Here is a 23,330-nt window from a genome sequence, read left to right as displayed (position 1 = left end):
TTATGCTTCAATCCAGCCAGAAGACGACATTTTAGTAGATCCTGTCCTGTTCCACAGTACGTGTAATATCAAGCTTACTGATGCTGGTAGGTTCAGGTTTTGAAGTAGGACGTACAAAGATCGGCCAGAAGATTTTTCCAGGATTGACTTCACGCTGGTTACCTTATGATTTCTTGCTTCAAAACAAAATATTATCCAATGCCGCGTGAATAAATTTCCCTATAAAATATGTATATATATACGTTTAATCATACTGAAGTTTCCCCGCATTTATATGTTAGGGAAAACAGAATTTAAGGTGTAAAAACTACATATTCTATGTATATACAGATCCTTAATAGATTTCCAGTAAATTAAAAATGAATTATTTATAGGAGCAGTAGTTTTTCAAAATATCTTTTCTTAGATTATTTCATAACATCAAAACTTCAAACTTCACACGTTGGAAACAATGATAATCGGAGAGTTCGTGAGGTACACAACCACCTTCTTTAAGGGGTTTTCCTATATTCCTTAGATGTTTACTTATTGTATCATGAGAGACATGCAATTTCAGGGCCATTTCACGAGTGTTTTGCCTTGGGTTTGACTCAACAAGCGTCTTCAGAGCACCAATATCATTTCTAACATGTCGGCCACTGCCATCACAATTTTTAAGGCTAAAGTCACCTGAACGAAATTTTCTGAACTATAGTTGACACTTACGAATGTTCAAAACATTTCCACAAACTTCTTTGATGTTCTTTATGGCTACAGAGGCGTTGTTTCCCTTCTTGTATTCAAACATCATTACATGCCGAATGTGTGTCTCGTCGTATGCCATCATTATGAAGGATTAAAGTATACTAAACTTTACATATTATATAGGCTACACTAACGTGACGTTTATGCGGTTCGTTTAACTATAATACGTGATGTACTTTTTTTTTGGGGGGGGGGGGTTAATGAAAGTGTTCCAAAACGCGACATTAATTTCTTGACGACCTAATAATAGTTATGTTAAAGCGTTCTCGCCTGTCGTTCGAAAAGTTTTGTTTTGTTTGAAGTTAAGCACAAAGCTACACAATGGGCTATCTGTGCTCTGCCCACCACGGGTATCAAAATCCGGATTCTAGCATTGTAAGTCTGCAGACATACCGCTGTGCCACTGGGGGGCTCGTTCGAAAGGAGTCTACGTTTATATTAATGTAGATTCAGTTGATTTTGCACAGCAGGATCTACAGGGAGGTCAAAAAGTCCGCGCACCCCCCTTTTCACCCCAGATTTAAAGCCCACGTTAACAATTAAGTTTTTCGCGTTTTAGTAATGGTTGTGGTAGAGGAACGATACGAAACAACTGATTATTTGAAACAAAAACTGTTGAAAGTTTCACTAAAGTCACTCCTAAGGCGTTTGTCACATCGCACATGGAGACGTATCATTCATTCTATGTCATGAAAATGAAGGCCTACAGGCAGACATTTTCGATTATCAATCAAACCTTTTATTAGCCTGTGACAATATGAGATATGTAAATATATCAATATAGAATAAATTATTTCTTTAATGTACCCTATCTTTATTTGAGGGAGAGGGGTGCCTTTTTGCTCACCCTATACAAGAATATTATCACATGCTATGTTTCTCATTAAGCCACAAACTGCACTGATATAATCGTATATCATGTCTATCGTCCAAAAAACAGTCAACAATGCTATAATAGCGCATTATATCTGTTGTTTAGAACATCATTCACGTTGATATAATTTATATATCTTGGTCGTCTTACATATTGGAATGTGATATAATATGTTTCTGAATGGCTTGTTAATGACCTGCCACAGGTTGTACAATGCCCTTCAAGTGGCATGACAGGAAACTGTTGATTATGAACTGTATCAGGTTGATCTTACGTGTTTTACATAAAACACCTTTCGTGTGAACTTTCTATTTGCAATATTATTAAATAAAATAATGTTATGGAATTGTAATAATGGTTATTATCGTAGAAGATTCACATTTGTTGCTGTTATATAAGCATATAATACACTGTATGCATTTTTCAACTTTCACCTCGAAATGAATCGTGTGTTTATTAAACAACTATAATTCAATAACAAAAAATAAACAATCTATGCTTTTAAACAGAAAGTTACTATCGAAATTATAAGCATCGCTGCTTCCATAAAGTTTACAGAAAGTCTGAAGTGAGCGATACATATCTGCAATATAACTTAGTGAGGATATTGCGAGAGCATTATATATATATTTTGTGTTAAACATCTTGTCTCAAATAATATATGAAAGAAGTTAAAAGAAAAAGAGAATTGTTTCAAAACTGGCACCAATAAAAAAACACTGCAGGTCCTTTAGAGAATTGCTCAGCTTTTTATTTACTGTTATTCCTTGGAACGTTTTTTAACATTGTAAAGGGACGTCACTAAACCTGCCTCAAGCCTTTTTGACAGTTGCATTAGAACATCAGAAATAAATACAAAGAAAAAAAGACGCATATTGCCTAAAGAGAAACCCTTCTTAGGAACAGATGAGAACTACGAACCAAAAAAAAGGAGAACTGGCTGAATTTATCTTTACAGATCACACAAAAATACAGTACTTTTGAAACAAGCCACACTCAGACTGAGCCTATACATTGGTCTTTTTATGAACAAGTCGATAATTATACGAATCACAGATGTATTCGCAAACAGTTATTTGAATAAAAAAAGATTAGGGTTTGTAAGTATTAGAGACACCTTTCTGTCAAATATATTTTATTAAAAATTAAAAGTGGTTATTTAACACTTTTATGTACTTCAAATCAAAAAAGTTAAAATCGTGAAGTTCGCTATTCAAGATATTTTAAGAGAATGCTTCCCGAATTTTCGAAAGGACTCAACGCCACTTCATTTGTATAAAGTGATAATAATTAAATTTAAATACATTTGATTTGCACTTGTTCCCGTATTTAAATAAAAATGAATAAGACCGTTTGTATTAATCATTTACCTTTCCCGTTTTCTAAGTAACATTAAGACGTTCAAGGCACAATTCTTATGATTCTACCGTGTTTTAGTTTCACTGAAGTCCAGTTTGAGTTTCTTCGCAGTCGTAATTAACTTGTAGAAACTATTTAATAACAACCACTCCAACATCAATCACTCTACAATTGCGCTCTTGAAAACTTACATAGTGGAAAATAAAATATATTTACGTTATAGTTCATACTGTAGCTACAGAACTAAAACCAATGAAGTGCTTGTTGAATTTTTGTTTTATTTTATGTTTTGCCAATATGCAGGGAAACAACGAGTGAATGTACTGGTAATGGTAATCGTTTGCACAAAATATGTGAATTTTATCAAAGATAGTATAACAACTAAACTTTACAATAACAGAACTGCTAGTTAAAACGTTTTGTCTAATTATAGTATAGCTAAAATAATTAAACAGTAATCTATAAATTATTAAAGACAGTCCATAACATTAAATTAAATTCTTTATTGTCATTATAATTGGGCTATCCAAAGCTAAACAGATTGAATTACAGTGGATTATATTGTCGTACTTCCATTTTTCATTTTCCTCTATCCCAGGGGTTTTCAAACTGGGGGCCGCAGAAACGTTTCAGGGGGAGGTCGTAGCAAGGACACAAAATATACTATACTCCAAAGGTACTTAGTATCTATAGATTCAGTGGGTGAGTGGGTGGGGTCTCATTCAGGATGTGGAATGTTCTAGAGGGCTTTATGCTGAGAATGTTTTGGAGCCTATGCTCTATCCTATAACTGACGAATCATTTATTGTAAAGATTTAGTTGGAAGTTTTAGAGCCTTAGAAAAAAAATAAAGTTACTCCACCCTAATAAGTGAACGCGTTGTTATTATTATGCAAAATACATCGTTTAGGAAAGATATTCAGAAGAAATGAAGACTTTTATGCAAATATAAAATGCAATAAGAGAGCGACCAAATCACGTATTTAGTGCGAAGTTAGACGTAATGCTCTCACAAAAAGTTTATTGAAGAGCTTCGATGAACTTTTAACGTAAACAAAAACCCAAAGCTTTTAAAAGCTAACAGTAAGTAGGCTTTTAAATCTAAATGTGCAAAAATAGTAAAATGTTTCCCTAGTATTTAAAAAATAAACAATACATTATCAAGTGTAAAATACACAAAACAGTGTATTTTAATTAATTAACGAAATATATCCTCACATAGCGGACAACATTTTAGTTGAAGGATTAGAAAACTACTTTTGCCACTTTAATGTGCTTTTCAATCATATAGCGTCTTTTTTACGACTGAAGAAGACACATGACAGTGTCGAAACTAGTTTTCTCATCGCTGTACTAATACTTTGTTTCAAAAGTATGTTTTTTGTTAACAACTTTATGCTATGTATAAGTATAAGTTGCATTCAAACTTAAGTCTTTAAATTAACTAATCGCATAAATAATTTTATAAGTTTGAGTACACGGATTAACAGTTAACGTAGGAACAGGGGATGCAAAAGACTCGAGTTATAAACGTGATGCTACTAAACTCGCTTTGCATTTGCAGCTGTGTGTGAATTATAAGAATGATAATCAGTCAGTCCTTCTATTCGGTTAACAATAGCACTTTAAGTGGAGGATGCTGCTTATTGGTTGACTACCTTCAAAGTTATGAACAGCTATACCTGAACCTTGCACCCTCCACAGTGGCACAGTGGTATGTGGAGGGCAAAGCACAGATAGCCCATTGTGTAGCTTTGTGCTTAACTACAAACAAGCAAGCCTGAACCTTAGGGATCGCTAAACATGCCGCTTAGCCCAATGTGTGCATAAAGTCTTTTCAATTCGATGAAAAGGAAAAATAGTTTGCTTTTAACAACAATGGAGTTTGGAGAACGTATTTAGTGTTTTTTAACATCTACAGCACCTTATGTGACACATGGGCTAAAGCAGCAGAAGCAGAAACTCAAAGTTTCAGGCATACAACGCGAATGTCGAAACCCAATTTTTTAGTGTTATACACCCCTAGAATTACATCCACTTTCAAGTAAAGCTATACCAGTTTATAAATGTTGACCACCCATCAGCATCCAAATCTGCTCTTAATCGAAAGTAACCGTAATCAATAAAGAGGATTCTGTTTTATTATTGTTTTGGAAAAATTTTTGGGATATGAAATCGGTTTCATATATTAATAACTTGTTCATAATATTACATGTGCCTTGCCATAATTGTTTAATATGAACTTCAACATGTAAGTTTTATTTCTAAACAAAACAATCAAGTGTCATTTCATAATTTATTATAGACACGAAGTTTAAAGAAATGGTGGAAACCTGTTAAGTTTCAACTTAAAGTGAAATGTCTTCAGTTGAAGAGAACCTTTTTCAAAAATGTAATAATAACAGAAAATCTTAAATTTTCTGATAAGTGTGACAAACGTATTGATAAAAATTATTTTCTTTTTCCAAAAAAAAGATTATCCGAGGACGTTCTGAAGTACAGTGTCTTATTTAAGTCAGAAGCTTATAAGGGAAATGTCAATAATATTTGTTGTAGTGAGAAAGAAGTCATGGCTGGAGTTAGTCGGTAGCGAGTAGAATATACTGGCTACTTCATAAACATTTAACGGCCATTATTAGTTTGAAAATAAGAATAACAACAAAACCAAAACAAAATAGCATGTGGACTCGACAAGTGGCTGCTAAAAGATTGAAGTAAAACATGACCAAAAACCTGACAAAGCAGAGAATGTTTCCCTTAAAATTTCAAAAAATACCAAATCTGGGTAATGAAAATTAGTTACACCCATGAAAGTTATTCCATTTTTGATTTCGTTTTATGAAATTAACTCTTATTGAGCAAATTATTACTCTTAAGCCTGACAAAATATAAAGTTAATGTTTGTATGTTAAACTGAATAATGATGCCGCTAAAAATAAATTTAAAACGAAAAAGTAAACTAATATCAGTCAAATGAGTATAAATTGTTTTATAACTGTAGATAATCTAATAAGCCTGGGAAGGTAATCATATATGTTATGATTAACATAAAAGTTAAAGAATTTGCAAATAATGAAATACTAACAGGAGGTATTTTAAGTATATATATATATATCTAGAAGGTAGTTTCATTGATAATAGCTATTTATCCACAGCTTCACAAAATATGAGTTCTTAAACTAATTATAAATTCGATAAACAGATGATAAAATTTAGTCTATGTTGGTGATATAAACAATGATTAATAAGAAGAAACAAATCATGATAATGAGTATATAGATTTATGTGTTTGGTTTTGAGCCATACATAAATTAAGCCATTGGGGAGACAAACCAATCGATTCCTTGTTTAATTCATGTCTTTGTAAAACAAATTTGAGAGCAAACGTTACATGCAGCAATTACAAAAATGCTATTAAAAGATCATTATCCTACAATCGTAAAAATAAATAATGATGATGGAAAACCATAAAAAATTTAGATGGAGAAATAGCATACGAAAACGTTTATTATCAAATTAATAAATATAAATAAATAAAGTAAAATTAGTTGAAAAAAATATATATTTGTACAGATATAATACGTATGAAATATGTATAGAAGTATAAGTGAAAAGACACAAATCACTTTAATAGATATTATGACGATAATTTTAAAGATTATAAAAATACTATTACTCAAAAGCTGAGAAAAAGAAAAAATTAAATATTACAAAAATGTTTTCTATTTAATTTGGTGGGATTTTGTTTATAAGCTAATTGATAAAGAAAATAAGGAAGTAATATTGCCTGATTGTGGGGATGGTGGCAGAGAAAATGATAATGAAGCACCTAGAAATTTAGCAAATAAATTTAATAACTATTTTACAAAAGTAGCAGAAAAAAGTATACAACAAATTTATAATGAACTATATAAAACAGTTAATATAAATATAAATAAGAATTTCATGTTTTTCTTCCTACACGTAATGACGAAGTGGAAACTATAATTATGAAACTAAAAAAATGTGAAAAGTCCAGTGCTTGTGGAATTTCTTTAAGAATAGTAAAAATAATGTGTTTCTTATAATTTACGTATTACAGTAGGAACTTTTCCAAAAAGCCTAACACGGCTTCCTGGTTAGGGCGCTCGACACGCAATTTGCGTGTCGAAGTTTCGAATCCACATCACTAATCATGTTCACCTTTTCAGCCGTTAAATCAGATCTGCTTTATAAAAATAATTTGTTCACTTGTACCTAAAATTATGCAAAATTAAACATTTTTGGTAATTTATGAAATGTCTATGAGGACGGCAGTGCTGAACACAGACAGAGAGTAAAAACTTAACGGTTACAATAAAATAATATATTCGGCCACTCTTCGCGAAAGTAAAAAAGATCGCACATTAAATCATTGAATAATATTTTTGTTTTCATTTCAATCACGAGAAATTTGTGAGTAAAATGAGGAAATTATCGCGTCTATTTAAAAGCAAAACGTGCACTTGTTCGAATTTGATCAAGTAGTTTTTGATTTCTTATTGATCTATGAGCAATGTGTATATTTTCGTAGAATTTTGTTATATAAAACCAGCTTTATTTAACATTAATAATAGAGTTACATTTGTTTTGTTTGTTTATTAATGACGCAAAGCTACACAAGGAGATATTTACGCTGTGTTGGCTTTGGTTTGGTTTGTTTTGAATTTCGCGCAAAGCTACACGAGAGCTATCTGCGCTAGCCGTCCCTAATTTAGCAGTGTAAGACTAGAGGGAAGGCAGCTAGTCATCACCACCCACCGCCAATTCTTGGGCTACTCTTTTACCAACGAATAGTGGGATTGACCGTCACATTATAACGGCCTCACGGCTGAAAGGGCGAGCATGTTTAGTGGGACAGGGATTCAAACCCGCGACCCTCAGATTGCGAGTCGAGCGCCCTAACCACCTGGCCATGCCAGGCCCCCGTGTTGGCTGTTGAGCACAAAACTACAAATTGGGCTATCTGTACTGTGCTCTCTACGAGTATCGAAACCCGATTTTTAGTGTTCAAACTTTCCGCTGAGTGTTAGAATGAACATTGTTTAATTATAAATAGACCGTTTTTCAGATATGAAAAAAGTGCACTTTTTTATAGTTAGGGGCCATTTTACCGGAAAAAGTTGGATAACCCACAAGATAGGGTAAAATGGCCCCTATCTAACTCATAATAGCTGTAATTTAAAATAAATGCTTCATTTAGCAATGCATTTTTTTATTAAATTACTTAAATCATCATTTAAATTTTCACTATGGCAGAAATTAACCTAAGCCACTCATCATAAAGCGATCTCATATTGTGCAAAATCATTGAAACTTAACCTGCTTTTAATGAAATATTTGGCAGTCTATAATAACTAATTATTTGAAATCCACAAAGTGAATTTTCGTAAGATATCTAACTTGTAACAATAAAAAAGATCAAAGATTTTATCTTAGATTAAAGTTGTTCAAAAACAAACAAACAAAAAAATTAAGTAGAGCTTTGATAATTCACATTTGCGCCTATCCCACCAGTGTGTTTATGTATGTGGTTAAGTGAACAATATTTGCGGATAAATCAATGTTTCGAGTATTGTTTACCAAAAATCAGAGAACTGGGTAATTGAATATAGAAAACTGGCATACAATAGTTTTCTTTTCAATACTAAAATGTTTAAAATATATATTTTAAAGAGCATAAGGTATGGAGAACCATTCACGGGTTCGAATCCTCGTCCCACCAAACATGCTCGCCCTTTCAGCCGTGGGGGCGTTATAAGTGACGGTCAATCCCAGTATTCGTGGATAAAAGAGTAGCCCAAGAATTGGCGGTTAGTGGTGATGACTAGCTGCCTTCTCTCTAGTCTTACACTGCTAAATTAGGGACGGCTAGCGCAGATAGCCCTCGTGTAGCTTTGCGTGAAATTCAAAACAACAAAACAAACAAACAAGGAAGAACCATTAATCATTCATTAATAATGTTCTAACGAAAGAAGACTAATCTGCCCCCCAATGACACAGCGGTATGTCTGCGGACTTATAACGCTAGAATCCGGGTTTTGATACCCGTGGTGGACAGAGCACAGCTAGCCCATTGTGTAGCTTTGTGCTTAATTACAAACAAACAAACAAGGCCTAATCTGAACAATATTCCCTTTATTTTTCACGAGTACACTCTAAGAATCTAATAACAAGCACTATAACATTGCTATTAGTTTATATTTGCTGTTAGTTACATTTCTGAGCGTTAGAAAACAGAGAGAGAGAGCGTTGCCAAATGGTAAAATAAAATACTTATCTTTAATTTATTGTCCAAGAAAAGTTTAAAATAAAGTTTTATATAGTTTGAGAGAATTTAAAACCGTGTTAACAATAAGAAAAGATGAAAAATATCAACATGCAAACTGTATGTAGCCTTACATTTGTCTCTGTCAAATGTACTAGTTGATTCTTGTGTCACACATTTGTCGCAGTAACTTCAAATTAAGAATTCTGTTAAGCGTTAAAGACAAAGTTAAAAAATGCAGTGCTCATTGGTCGTTTATTTTTACGAGTGTGAGTCTTGTTGGATTTATTTGTTTGTAATTAAGCACAAAGCTACACAATGGGCTATTTGTGCTTTGCCCACCACGGGTATTGAAACCCGTTTCTAGCGGTATAAGTCCGCAAGAATACCGCTATGCCACTGAGGAGGCATCTTGTTGAAAGTGCAAAAGGACAATTGCACCGACCTTGCAAGAAACCTCGTCAAAACGCTATTTTTGACAAATCTCCCAAGATACGCCCACACGCTCTCATCAAAACGGAAAATGTAAAGGAACTTCTTCCTAAGAAGATTTCGTTCTATTTTTTTTTTTTTGGACTAAAATAAAAATTGATCCCCAATATTCTTTTCGGTTTTATGACTTCTACTAAAACCGCAAACATTCCAATAGTCTCTGAGGTGAGAAAAGATGGTAAGAGGCTTGATCCATCCGTTTGTTTAGTTCCATTCCGCCACCAGTACCGTAAAACCTCAGCCACTTTTAGCAACACTGGCTGCATGAAATAAGGTAATTAATCTTGTCTATTTGTAGTATTCAGTAAAAAAAATGTGGCCAATTTTAGAGGTTAATGATAAATATTTAGTATTCTTACAGCATCATCGTATACTTTTACACGATTGTTTTTACGTTCTTTCAAAAATCTTTGTTTACGAAAATCAAAGAGAAGAACACTACTTTCCTGGATGTTTAATATATACTGGTATATATAAAATATTCTGATATTCCAAACTCTTAGGTGACTGAAAGTGTCGTTTAAGTAGAGACAGGATAGAAAAGTTGGTCACATTCTCGGACACAAGTAACTGAGCGCAGTAATAATGAAATACAGAAATGAGTTTTATGACCAATTAGGTGTATCGTATATTCCATAGACGTTACTTATCCGAAATTCATACTTTATTTTATACGCATGCCTGTGATTAGAACATAACTAATAAAGATAGCACTACGATAAATGTTAATTTCCGTCTTCGAGTCTCCAGAATTTTAGAATTTTCGCGCATAGTTGCACAAGAGTAATTAATGTAATTCATTCCGAATTTAAAAATGAAATGGAACATCTTTTACAATATAAGCAGCGTGATAGCTATGTAATGATTTTCAATGTCTATGTTGTAAATATTTGTTAGGAACTCGCACCAACAGAAAGAATCTGCTTAGTGAGGGTAAAATACAGAAAATAGACGGAGTGTTGGGTATATCAAAAAATGTACACTGAACTTCCGAGAAATAGATGTGATGGTAAATAAGTAAAAAGTAGATTTGTAGTTAAAAGTTATTTAATTTTAAAGTACCACAAACCACTAGATGTCTCGCGATGTAGACCTTGTATTCTCGGAACGTGTTTTATTCAACAGTATTAATTAAATACGCACTGCTTGATTTTTTCCATCCTTATGTTTTACATGAATTTGTTATCAGTCTCATCTATAGAGGGAGGGGGGAAGAGATGTTGTTCAGATAGATACCAGTTTCTGTTAATAGCGGGCCTGGCATGGCGTGTTGATTATGGCGTTCGTCTCGTAGGCTGCGGGTTCGGATCTTCTCACTGAAAATGCACGCCCTTTCAGCCGTGGGGGGCGTTATAATGTTACCGGGAAGTTTACTGCTTGAACAAATAAAATAAACGGTTTTTTGTATGTGGCAGCTGACTGGAGAAGTAAATAAAAAAAAAGCAGACACCGAACAATATTAAAGTCTTAACGTATATGTAATGAGTACCCCGTACACAACTACCGAGTACGGAGAATTTATAACTGAAAGTACTAAAGTGAGAACCGTAAATTTTGCCTTATTTACTTGATTTTTTAAAAAATATTTCCCTTCTTATACAATCAAAAGTAAATGCAACGTATAGAGTACAAGAGCAAATGTTTCTATAATCAATAAAATAATTATATACGTGAGAGACATCAGAAACTACTGTAAACGTTGTAAGCGTTGAAGGCTCGTTCTAGTACTGATGCTGGTCTTTACTGTCAATTACAGTGAGATACGAATTTCCAGTCGTTGTTAGATCGAATATACATCGTAATTTCAGCTATTCAGAGCCCAAATAAAGTTTCTGTTGTAGCGAAGAATTGTTCTTGGAGAAGTTGCACACCGATCTATAGAAAATTAGCTATCTTAAAGAGTTATTTATTTTGTTGCAACAAAAAATTAGAAGGATGAAAATATGTATAAATACTCTATAGATTTATTTATTTGCTTTAAAATGTTCAAAAACTCAGAGACTTATTAGACTAGAAATAGGTAGATTAGGCCTATTTAGTTAACCCTTTGTGCAAATAACTATAAAGATATGTACTTAAGCAAAGCTTTTAAAGTTCCAATCAAAATTAATTTATAAATCTGACATTTCAAGGAACTTTTCCACTTCAGATTGAAATGTAAATAATTTTTGTAACTAGCTAGGCCTAACGAAGGACGGTCACTTGAAACGTTATCTTTCTAAAATAAATTAAATGTTGCATACGGATTCATAAACTTTCTCAAGTGCAGTGCTGATTTCTGAGTTAACATAACTATTAAAAAACAAGTATTATTTGTTTGATACATGGGTCATCTGAGACTTGCTGGTTTTAAGTGTTTTTTTTTTATTTAAGTTATAATACCCCTCTTCCATAATCTCATACATTCAGTACACATTTATGTGAAATACATACATATAGATATATATATGAGCACTTATATACGCACAAATGTTCATTAATATGTAGGAAACATATCTGGTTATATTCAGAACAAAAGTCAAATGTATATCAGATTTTGCTATTAAACATGTACATTGATATAATTACAAAACAGCTGAAGTGGAGCGCAGCCATGTTATTCTTATCAGATCTGCGGAATACAGATTGTTTCCAGTTTGTTAAAGCATAATTTATACTGTTTCCTGAAACTAGATTGATGGAAAGAAAAACTAATCTTTCGTTAGTAAAATAACGTTTTTTGGTTATACATCATTGTTTAAATTGTAATAAAATATTGATATCAAACGTAGCTTTTCATAGAGCCTCCATAATTGGTGTATTTGTTTGTAATTAAACACACAGCTATACATTGGACTATCTGTGCTCTGCTCATCACGGTTATCGAAACCCGGTTTCTAGCGTTGTAAGTCCGCAGACATTCCACTGTTCCACTATGGGGTTGATAAGTACATAAACAGAAAATAGGAATAATGAGTAAGAAGCAATGACCTTCAGGTACTTTGCTCGCATAGAACAATTGATGGTAGGTAAAGTTTAGCTAATAACGCATCAATGCTTTCATTGAAAAGTGACTTTGATAAAGTTTCCTGCACGAAATGTAATGTAGATGAAGACTTAGATACGAGGAAAACTGATTGAGTTACAATCTGACAAAACCCTAACAAATCAGATCGGTATATATAAAATGTTAATACTTTTCAAGAAACTTTGATCACCCGTTTTAAGTTATAGTAAAGAACTTAAGACGTTTTACCATGTGTAAGCACAACTATATATTATACACATATATAAACATTTAGTTTTTCCTAGCCCTCACCACTGTTTAGTCCTAGTTTAAAATTTCTCTTTCAGCTGAGTTAATAGACTTAGCAAACAAGCCAGCCTCTACTCTATTTAAATGTAAACCTATTTTAAGTTATAGTAAAGAACTTAAGACGTTTTACCATGTGTAAGCACAACTATATATTATATACATATACAAACATTTAGTTTTTCCTGGCCCTCACCACTGTTTAGTCCTAGTTTAAAATTTCTCTTTAAGCTGAGTTAATAGACTTAGCAAACAAGCCAGCCCCTACTCTATTTAAATGTAAACCTATTTTAAGTTATAGTAAAGAACTTAAGACGTTTTACCATGTGTAAGCACAACTATATATTATAGACATATACAAACATTAACAAATCGTTTCTAGTGGTGCTCTCGTTAAAAATAAAAAAAATAAGCATTTGCTCTTTTGAGTAACAGTCTCTTAACTTTCCAGAATGTTAATGTGAAATATATTATGTCAAATTGGCGTCACGTCTTGCACAAGTCTTTCGGGATTCTAGCATAATATCTACATTACTATGCTCTATAATCACAAAGTAAAACGTTTTAACTTTTTTATTACCAGAACACTCTAGCAAATTACTCTGTTTTAGACATCTGGAAATAAGCAAAAATTGTTTTATTTTCTTTTACATATGAAACGAATAATTACATTATCCTTGAGACGACAATGTTAGAATAAAAGTATTTTAAAGAAACAGTGAGGATTTTTCTGACAAATACTTTTTGATCTCATTTACATTTTTTTTTAGATAAGTTGAAAAGTGAATTTGTCTGTCTGTCTAACACTTTATCACACTAAATGTTTTTCATTTTAAAATACAAAATAATTGTCTGATATTAATCAACAGTCAGCTTTATCTCAATTTTTATTGGTCAAGGAATCGACTAAATATTTTTTGATCGGCAGCCAGGTGGTTAAGGTTTTGGACTCGCAATCTGCGGGTCGCGGGTTCGAATCCCCCGTCCCACCAAACATGCTCGCCCTTTCGGCTGTGGTGGCGTTATAATGTGACGGTCAGTCCTACTATTCGTTGGTAAAAGAGTAGTCCAAGAGTTGGCGGTGGCTGGTGATGAATAGCTGTCCTCCCTCTAGTCTTTCACTGCTAAATTAAGGACGGCTAGCGCAGATAGCCCTCGTGTGGCTTTGCGCGAAATTCAAAACAAACCAACTGATCGGTGAATGATTTATCTTGTTTACTGCTTATATTTGGTTTGTTTTTGTAATTAACTTATCGTAATTATTGAAATATTCAATTACATAACATGAAGTATCGGTTACCTAATTATTGGTAAAACCTGTAAGTGTTTAATATGCTCAATCTAATGCTATAATATATAGGATTTAAGAACTAATCTGACAACTGCTACATTTCGGGTTTGGTTAAAAGGTTGAATTAAATATAAGTACTTAATCATTTTAGCAATAAGGAAGATTGAAAAATCAAAAAGATACACATACTACCTCACCCTTCTAACGTTGTTGCATATTTCTTCCTTTGAAATAACAGTCTAAAATAAGAAAAAAATATTTCCCCACTTATCTCATTACCAGCTTAGTCTTCAGTAGAACCGTATTTGCTTATTCTAAGACAATTTTATTCCTCAACTTCCCCAAAGAAAGCAATAAAGTCCAAATTCGGGCACATTACTACAGTAGTTTATTTGCCTAATGCTAAAGGCGAAGTTCGGGTGATAGGCATAAGGCTTTTAAGTGATGAAAGACAGTTGTTTTATAGTTTCAGTTTTGGAAGCTAAATTGAAACATGTAAAATTTTCCTTTATTTTCCATTATACATCATATGATGAACGATTACAATGATTAACAGTATAGTATTGATATAATAATGGAATGAGTAAAGATAACCGAAAAAAAAAATATCTCGGAGATCACGCAAAACAAAATTATGAATACTTTAATACTAGTAGGTTTATTAATAGTTCGTTTTGAGTTTACTTACTTATGATTTCTCCGAAAAGGATCACCTGTTTTAACCATTCGCACTACTGTACAGTAGTGTGTTGTCTGTCAGTCAGTCAGTAGACACTAAAATGACGCCACATAAGGGACGCTGCAGTTTGTATTGTCGAAATGTCAGTAACACGTGCGCATGAATCACGAGAAGGATTATGCACTCTGTAGGCTACAACACAGCAAGAAATGAAAATATTTGTTACTCTTGATTTAGGTTTTATTTACTCTTGAAGCAAAACACTTTCATGGATTCTTGGGAAGTACATTTAGTAAGTATTATGCTATTGCAAGTTGCAGATTTTACAGTAAAGAATAATATTTTTAAAACAGATACGACGTTAGATTGTTAAATGTTGAATACTAAAACTTTCTTTACCGTTAAAACTTGTGTATTTGAGAACGATCGCAATAGCGATCGAAACTACGTACCTGTTTTAAAAATATTATTTCTTGCTGTAAAATCTGCAATTTGTAATAAAATAATACTAGCAAAGCACCAAACGTATACATGAAATTATTGTATGTATAGAAATTAATGGAAAAGTTGTGACGTAATTACAAACGTTTAAATACAAATGCTTGCAATATCTGAAACAAGCACTGAAAGATAGGCTCAATAAAAGCAAAAGAAAACGTTTATATGGTGGAAGTTTCGAGTGACTGACTTGATTTTGATCCTTTCTCCTGTTTAAAAGGATCTTGTTCATCGGTAAAAGCAGCTAATCACATTTAATTATTTCGTAATTTTCTCATAAAAGCTTTATTTGGGTACTTTAAAAGACAAAATCCTCTAAACGTCCGTCCAATGTCATATCTTTCTTTCCTTATTACATGATATGCATTATTTCATCTACTAGAACAATAAATAACAATGTTCAGAGAAAAACACATATATGATATACACTATTTCCTTGTGTACGATTGTTATAACCACAGTTATTTTTTTCTTGTTTGTAACAAGCCTTTTCACACATAATCGGCTTTTCCTCTTCTGGGAAAGACAGAATTTTATATATAAATCTGTCATCATCATCTCTTTTTATATATTTACAAATGAGTTTCTGCTTGCTGTCAGCCGTATCTAGAAGATAAAGAATAATCAAATTCCTTCTGGTCCTGCTGCTGTCCTCTGAAAGATCTCGTACAACAATTGAAGCGATTTTTGAATTCAGTGTTGAATCTTTCCTGTAATAATCATAACAAAACGTCAAGATACAGAAATTTGTTTGGTGCTCAAACACAAGTACTTAATGTACAGTTATTATAAGAATAATAAGTTGTGTATTTTAACCCTAATGAAGCCGCAAATGCGAAACGTTGGCTAATATATATATATATAGAGAGAGATCTGGAATATAAAGATAATTTTTTCTAAACTTTATAACAATAATACATCATTGCTCTATTGAATTATATTGTAAAAGTACAATATAAGGTAGTGACAAAATTAGGTTTCTATACTGTTGAAGTTGAACTAACAGTGTAATAGTAAGCACGTTTTTTACATTTATTGAATATTTCTGATATTACTTTATCATTTTTTTCTCTTTAAAGAAACTTCAATACTTGTAACGTCCTACAAAAATTAGTGTTATAACCACATTAAAGTATTAATAAAATGATTATTTTCTTCTTACTTGTGAAATAACAAAATTGTAAATAACTTTTATCTTCTTTATCACGCATGCTTTATAATTTAAAAAAAGTATACAAAGCTATAATGTTGTTTAGATATAATTCTTGCTTGTTCATTCCGTAAATTTCATACCACAAAAATATCATTTTGTCTGGAATTATAATTGTGAGATGAAAATTACTCACAGAATCGCCGTAGGAGAAAGAAAAAGATAACTGATTAAACAGAAAAATGAGAAAATTATGTTAAAACGATTTTGAATATGCACATCATCACGACACGTGACAACCACAGTCTATATAAACTCGCAAAAGAAAGACATGTATTAGAATTAAATTTTGATATTCTTTATTGTTACGTAGGTTGTATGATGCCATAGAAAGTTGAATGCATTTTCGTGGCAAAATATTCATACACTCAATGGCCCAGCATGGCCAGGTGGTTAGGGCGCTCGACTCGCAATCTGAGGGTCGCGGGTTCGAATCCTCGTTACACCAAACGTGCTCGCCCTTTCAGCCGTGGGGGCGTTATAAGTGACGGTCACTCCCACTATTCGTTGGTAAAATAGTAGCCCAAGAGTTGGCGGTGGGTGGTAATGACTAGCTGCCTTCCCTCTAGTCTTACACTGGGGACCGCTAGTGCAGATAGCCCTCGTTTTGCTTTGCGCAAAATTCATAACAAACATACACTCAAATCATAAAGATGTGTTAGAATTTCCAAGACAGGGATACCCCTTGTACAAAAAGGCATTGGAAAACAAATAATCAGTTTGGGGAACAAGTCTATCTAGAAAGAAACCTGAAACAAGTTGTACCCCAGCAGTGGTAAACAAAATGCGACGTCTTGTAACAAGTGAGAATCCACGAACACAATGAACAGAGGCAAAAGTTGTTCTGTTGCATCAAGCAACAGTACGCAACATCAAGAAGGATCTCCGAATGGAAAAGGGATACAAACTACTTTATCGACGTATCCTTTCAACCGTTGCATACCTCAAGTAGCTGGAGAATGAAATGAGTGTCCTTGCTAATTCATTCTTAGATATATCAGTAAAGTCGCTGGACACAATTTCTGTGCAAACGGGTTGTTGAAATGGATGCTTGGAAACCGTCGTTTTCGTACACTAGAGAAACTATCGTAAGTCTGCAGGTAGAAGTGGCGTGCTTTGAACATGAAAACCTTTCGACGGAGTCTTTTGCAATGAAAACTACGTTGCAGGGCTATTGTCAAATGCATGGTTGCATGTATTGATTTGGACTATAAAACGTGATGAGGCATACGAATCGTTTTAACATAACACACTCAACCTCTGGACAAAAATTTTAGGCGTTTTAGTAACACATCTCTAAACATCGTTTTATACATTTCTAATATTAACCAGCCTCTTTTCTCTTTATCATCTAGACTTACATTGTAGATGGCATACACGAAAGGGTTGTAACAAGAATTGCTCATGGCCAGCCAGTGACAGCAGAACCAAATGACATTGATATATTTGTAGCTGTCGAATAGAAACAAATCATTGGAAAATGGAAAAAAATAACAAAAAAAGGCAAGTTACCCTATTTTGTAAATTTACTAAGATTGCTGTTAGTTAAAAACCTATTTTAGAGAAAAGAATGGCAAAGAACAAGATAAAATTTTGAATAATGTAAAAGAATAATTAGTAAAATTTCTCAACCAACACGGTAACATATTTTACTTTTTTATTATTAATTATAATTAGTTTTACTACAAAATTGTCAAAAAATATCAGTACGTTAGGTCCTGAACTCTTAGGAGTGTTAAAGGTAAAACATTACATACTGTGTTCGGGCCTACTATAAAATAAAATTGAAAACAAAACCCTCAAAAGTGATACCTTAGGTAGTTGAAAGAGGATAAGCATTATATACTTGTCCAAGTAGAAGAAATATACAATCATAAGATAACTGTAAATGTTAATACTAGAGCTATGACAAGGCCAAGCATTATTATAGAATAAAATCATGTAAACCAGCCATCTAAGTTTATTACCATACAAGTCATACACCTGCTGATCACTCATGTGATCTAAATTGGAAACGGCTGGTTCTTCGCTTGTTCTGTATATACACAGTGATCTCACACAGCCTTCTTTCATCACTTAAGTTAATCACTCGGATTAAAGTGTTCTAAGTTATTCACGAACCATGGGTAGACTTTAAATAAGATATCAGATATTTAAATCACTTGAATAGCTACAGAACGAATGGAAGTTACCCAAACCCAGTCGATTGTTTAAAACTAAATACAAGTGTCTCGAATTATTGTTAGCGGAACAGAGAACTGCTTCCAAATCAATGTTATGCAACAGCTCAGACAATACAACTGGATAAGGCAGACCACCGTTCATAACAGAAGAAGGCGATTGCTGTTCATCTGTTATGGCTCACTGCAATTACAAACTGAATCGATTTGCTTGGAGCAGCAAGTGAAAGCCAATTATATAAATGGTTAAAACAGATGTTAAAAAACCAGATAATCAGTGATATTGATTCTACTTCCAACGAACAATAAAATAACTCCTCTGAATGGTGCCAGTAACAAGTCGATTAGACCAACAATATGTGGAACAATATTGTAATGGTGACAATAATAGACATCCATTGGGCTAACAATACGTAGAATAGTATTGCATTATGGGCAATAATACAAATAAATTATATCAACAACATGTGAAATAGTATTTCAATGGTACCAATAATACATGTCCATTGAACCAACAATATGTAGAACAATATTACAATGGTGCCAATAACACAAGTACTTTGGAGCAACCATATATGGAATAGTATTGCAATAACACAGTATTCCAAATTGTAATGATGCCAATAACACGTCCATAGGATCCACAATATATATAACAGTATTTAATTTTCACTTCACCTTGTATACAAAAGGAGTGACCTGCACGTTTATAGAACTTTATTCCTATCGAGCGTGTATGAGATGCTTTTGGAAGACACATCACACCTTTTGAAGTGACTGCAAAAACTAAAGATACTTTTGGAAAAAGCTCCTTCAAGGGTATTCCACTGTGCCACTTGGGGGCTTAGATGTAAGTCTCTGGGTTTATAATACTTAAAAATCGAATTTCGATACCAGTAGTGGCCAGGGAACAGACACCCATTGTGCAGCTTTGGGATCAACAACAAACAAACAAGTTTCTGAACTTTATGACTGCGTTTCAAATAGCAGGAAATTAAGACGTCATTTTAATTAAGGAAATCTGCGCTTGGCAACTTAAGACCACGTCGTTTAAGTTTTATTAATATCATTAATCTATACACAGAAAGATGTGTTTAATCAAAAATAACAAATCAACATTTAAAAACTAGTTATATATATCTATAACAAGCTCTTCTACCAATGCTACTTTAAGAAAACCTGTATGTGTTGTTTTTAATACTTCAGAGGTTGTCTTAATTATAACTTTCGTTTTAATAAATTATATTATATAGATAAGTAAAATTCTAGAAATCTTTTAAAGCTGAGATTTTTATAACTCAACCGAGGATCAGCTGTAAAATTAAATACGGTATCGGCTTTACTTTGTTAAACAGAGTAATAAAATGCGAATACCAAAACTAACTTTTGTAATCAAATATTGACACTCCGTTTGTTATTATTTCAGCTGTATAAGAATTAATATTTTAAATAAGAAAACACCAGGACCTTTATGTACACATAAGTAATTGCTCATTACAAGCTTCTAAAGGATCGAATAAATACAGCAAGGTTAATTTCTGTTTTTTGAATGCTATTGTTACAAAATTCGATAATTAAAGAATTATGATCTGTGTATTCAGAGGATTAACAAACAAATAATAATCTTAAGAACCGCTTATTGTATTATAAATGTCACAAAGATAACCATAGAAGGAAATATTAATGTAATGCAGACTATACGTCAGACTATTTCTTACTGTATGTATGGATTATAAGAAAAAGCGGTAAAAATTAGACCGTTTAATTATTTGCATACATACTTACTTATTGATTGTGGGATAGACTTCTTGTAGGATATTATAGGTTTGGAATGGTAACCAACAGATGGTAAAAACGGCAACTACAATGAACAACATCTTAATGACCTACAGCAAAGAAACAAAAACGAAAAAACGGAGATCTAATAGGAATTGGTTATACTCATTAAAAATCAGCTTAAATCTCAACATTTTATCTTGCAATAAATCATGATTTTAATTTGAAACGCTGGTCAATAACTTTAGAAGGTCTTGTATGTGAGAAAATTTCTGCAAGTCTGGTTACAAAAAACAAATCATGAAACATTGAAACTTTCAGTCTGAATGGCACTTTATGCCCAAGTGAGCTCAGTCAGCTCCTAAGATGGAGGTATAACAGTTTCTAATTTTGAACTACTCAACCGAGGAAAGGTAGCCTTCCATCAACAACCACTGCCATAAGTGATTTATCCTGTTCTTGAAACCAAATAATCTTCCTGTGGGTCATCGGCAAGTTTATGGACTAAAAACGCTAAAATTCGGAGTTCGCTTCCCCGCGGTGGATAGACTGTAGCTATGCACTAATGAAGCAACAAAATGAAATAATGAGACTGACTGGCATTTTTATAATGTGCCCACAGCTGAAAATGCGTATCAGGGTTCACCAGCAATACGGTAGGGACCTTGAACTTTTCAATTTCCAGCTAGACAAGTCACAACTGGTCCTATCTTTGAGGCCACACCTGGTCCTACCTATGAGATATGGTTTCATAATACACAAATATCATGCATAATATATATGAATAGATCATCAACTGTAAATACAATAAATAAATAAAATAATTTGAAAAGTTGTTTTACCTGAACATTATGAATGGTACAAAGACTATCCATTACACAACGAACTGAAACTAACAAACAAACGTTAATTATAATGAAACAAACAATAAAAGAACATTTAGTAAAATATAAGCCTCATATAGACTAATTTCGAAATTGGTGTTTAGTATTTGAAATCACTGTATCTCGACAAAAAAATTTTCTATATATACATATATATATATACAAACACTGTATACATATTGGCATATCGAATAATGTAGTTACCCAAGCTAGTAGTTTTGATTCATTAATTTTATAGTTCAAGAACAAGTACGTAAAGATTGTTTGTTCACTTATTGGTGAGTTATTTGGTGTCGTTGCCTGTCTTCCTAATGTTGACCAACGGCTACTATCTTCACTTACCAGATTGTCTGTTCTGTTCACAACAAACACATCAATTCACTTGAATTAGGCAATTTTTTTCTTCTTCTTTAACAAGCTTGATTAGCTATTAGCCAGCACATTCACTTCTTTAAAAGTTCTATTTCGAGAACAAAGTGGACGTTTAATCAATCGAAGAGAAAGTTTCGTTGCTTATAAACAATTACACTGAGTAGTGGTTGACCACAGAAATGTTTAATTAGATTCTTACATGGCTACTTGCGTACGTTCTCTCAAAATTTGCATTTTAATTTTTACTTTGAATCGCTATTTGCAATAAACTTTAAGACGGTGTTAAATGGCAACTAGATACCAACTTTTGTAGTGTCCGAGATCTTAAAACAAAAATACTTATATTTCTTTCAGGTTTTCGTCTATTTTTCTTGTTTTGACACTCTTTGTTTCTTAAGTTTCTTTGGAGCTGAACCAGATTACATTCTTGCACAATATCCCTTCGTTGAAAGTCTACAAAAAACAACTCCGAAGAAAACATAGTGAAATATGAATATTTCTATATTTATAATGGTTTTCAAACGAGGGCCAAAACTCGAGCACTTTCGAATAGTTCACTATTGTCTATAAGGAGAATAAAAGGTTATGTTTAATGAGAGTAATGGAATATATAGGCACGGATGTCGACATCACGTAAACGAAATGTTAATATTGAACATCCGGTTTACGTGACGTCGCAATCCGTGTCTATATATTTCATCATACTCATTAAACATAACCCTATATTCTCCTGATGAAGAATGGTGAACTGTTCGAAAGCGCTTGAGTTTTGGGTCTGATCTGAAAACCATTACAACTTTAGTATGTGATCCTGTGTGCTAACTTCTTAATCAGAATCTATAATATTTAATTAGATAAACTTACTGCATCGCGGAGTCTAAGAAATTAGAATCGCAACTAAACTTAATACATGCTGTGAAATAACACAATGTTTTGATAGTTTAATAAAAACGCACTAAAAGTTTATTTAAAAGTAGACTAATGTTATTTCTTTGCTTAATGTATATCCAGTGGAAATCCATCTCGTTTGAGAAGTAATTTTCTTGCCTTTTGTGATTATTGTTTACCTTCATACATGCATTTCTCTCTCTCCCTAAATTATTTCTTGGACATAAACAAACAGATGATACAGCCAATCACGCTGTTATTTTATTATTTTCAAATGTTTAATTTCTACCGTCAACTTCAATTATATGTCCAGTTTAAAATTTGGGATGAGCTTAAATTTTAATTTTTAAATACTTTTTTCGTAAGACTGGTGACGGATTTATTATTATATATTTATTTTAATATCAACGTTTGTTTAGATTAAATTTATATTTAGAAACATGCATAGCTTATAATGTTAAATACAGATCGCAAAACTCCCGCCAATTCTCTAAATTTGTAGAAG

General features: G+C 32.8%; 1 protein-coding gene and 1 long non-coding RNA gene across 2 annotated transcripts in view; one reads left to right on the top strand and one right to left on the bottom strand.

Moving 5' to 3' along the window:
* Nucleotides 1–2,331: 2,331 nt before the first annotated feature.
* LOC111088237 lies at nucleotides 2,332–17,911 on the top strand. The gene is made up of 3 exons (XR_002612829.1): nucleotides 2,332–2,343; nucleotides 10,971–10,974; nucleotides 17,830–17,911. It is a non-coding gene; the product is annotated as an uncharacterized LOC111088237 (long non-coding RNA).
* The window catches only part of LOC106468624 (tachykinin-like peptides receptor 99D), a 40,915-nt gene continuing 33,445 nt past the window's right edge, over nucleotides 15,861–23,330 (bottom strand). The window contains exons 2-4 of the mRNA XM_013929056.2: nucleotides 20,691–20,791; nucleotides 18,087–18,177; nucleotides 15,861–16,225 (exon numbers count right to left, since the gene is read on the bottom strand). Coding sequence (XP_013784510.1) covers nucleotides 16,112–16,225; nucleotides 18,087–18,177; nucleotides 20,691–20,791 — 306 coding nt within the window. The 3' untranslated portion in view covers nucleotides 15,861–16,111. The remainder of the gene's footprint in view (nucleotides 16,226–18,086; nucleotides 18,178–20,690; nucleotides 20,792–23,330) is intronic.

This window comes from Limulus polyphemus, unplaced genomic scaffold, assembly GCF_000517525.1.
Source record: "Limulus polyphemus unplaced genomic scaffold, Limulus_polyphemus-2.1.2 Scaffold90, whole genome shotgun sequence".
Taxonomy (NCBI): Eukaryota; Metazoa; Arthropoda; class Merostomata; order Xiphosura; family Limulidae; genus Limulus; species Limulus polyphemus.
This window is presented reverse-complemented; position numbering and strand designations above follow the sequence as displayed.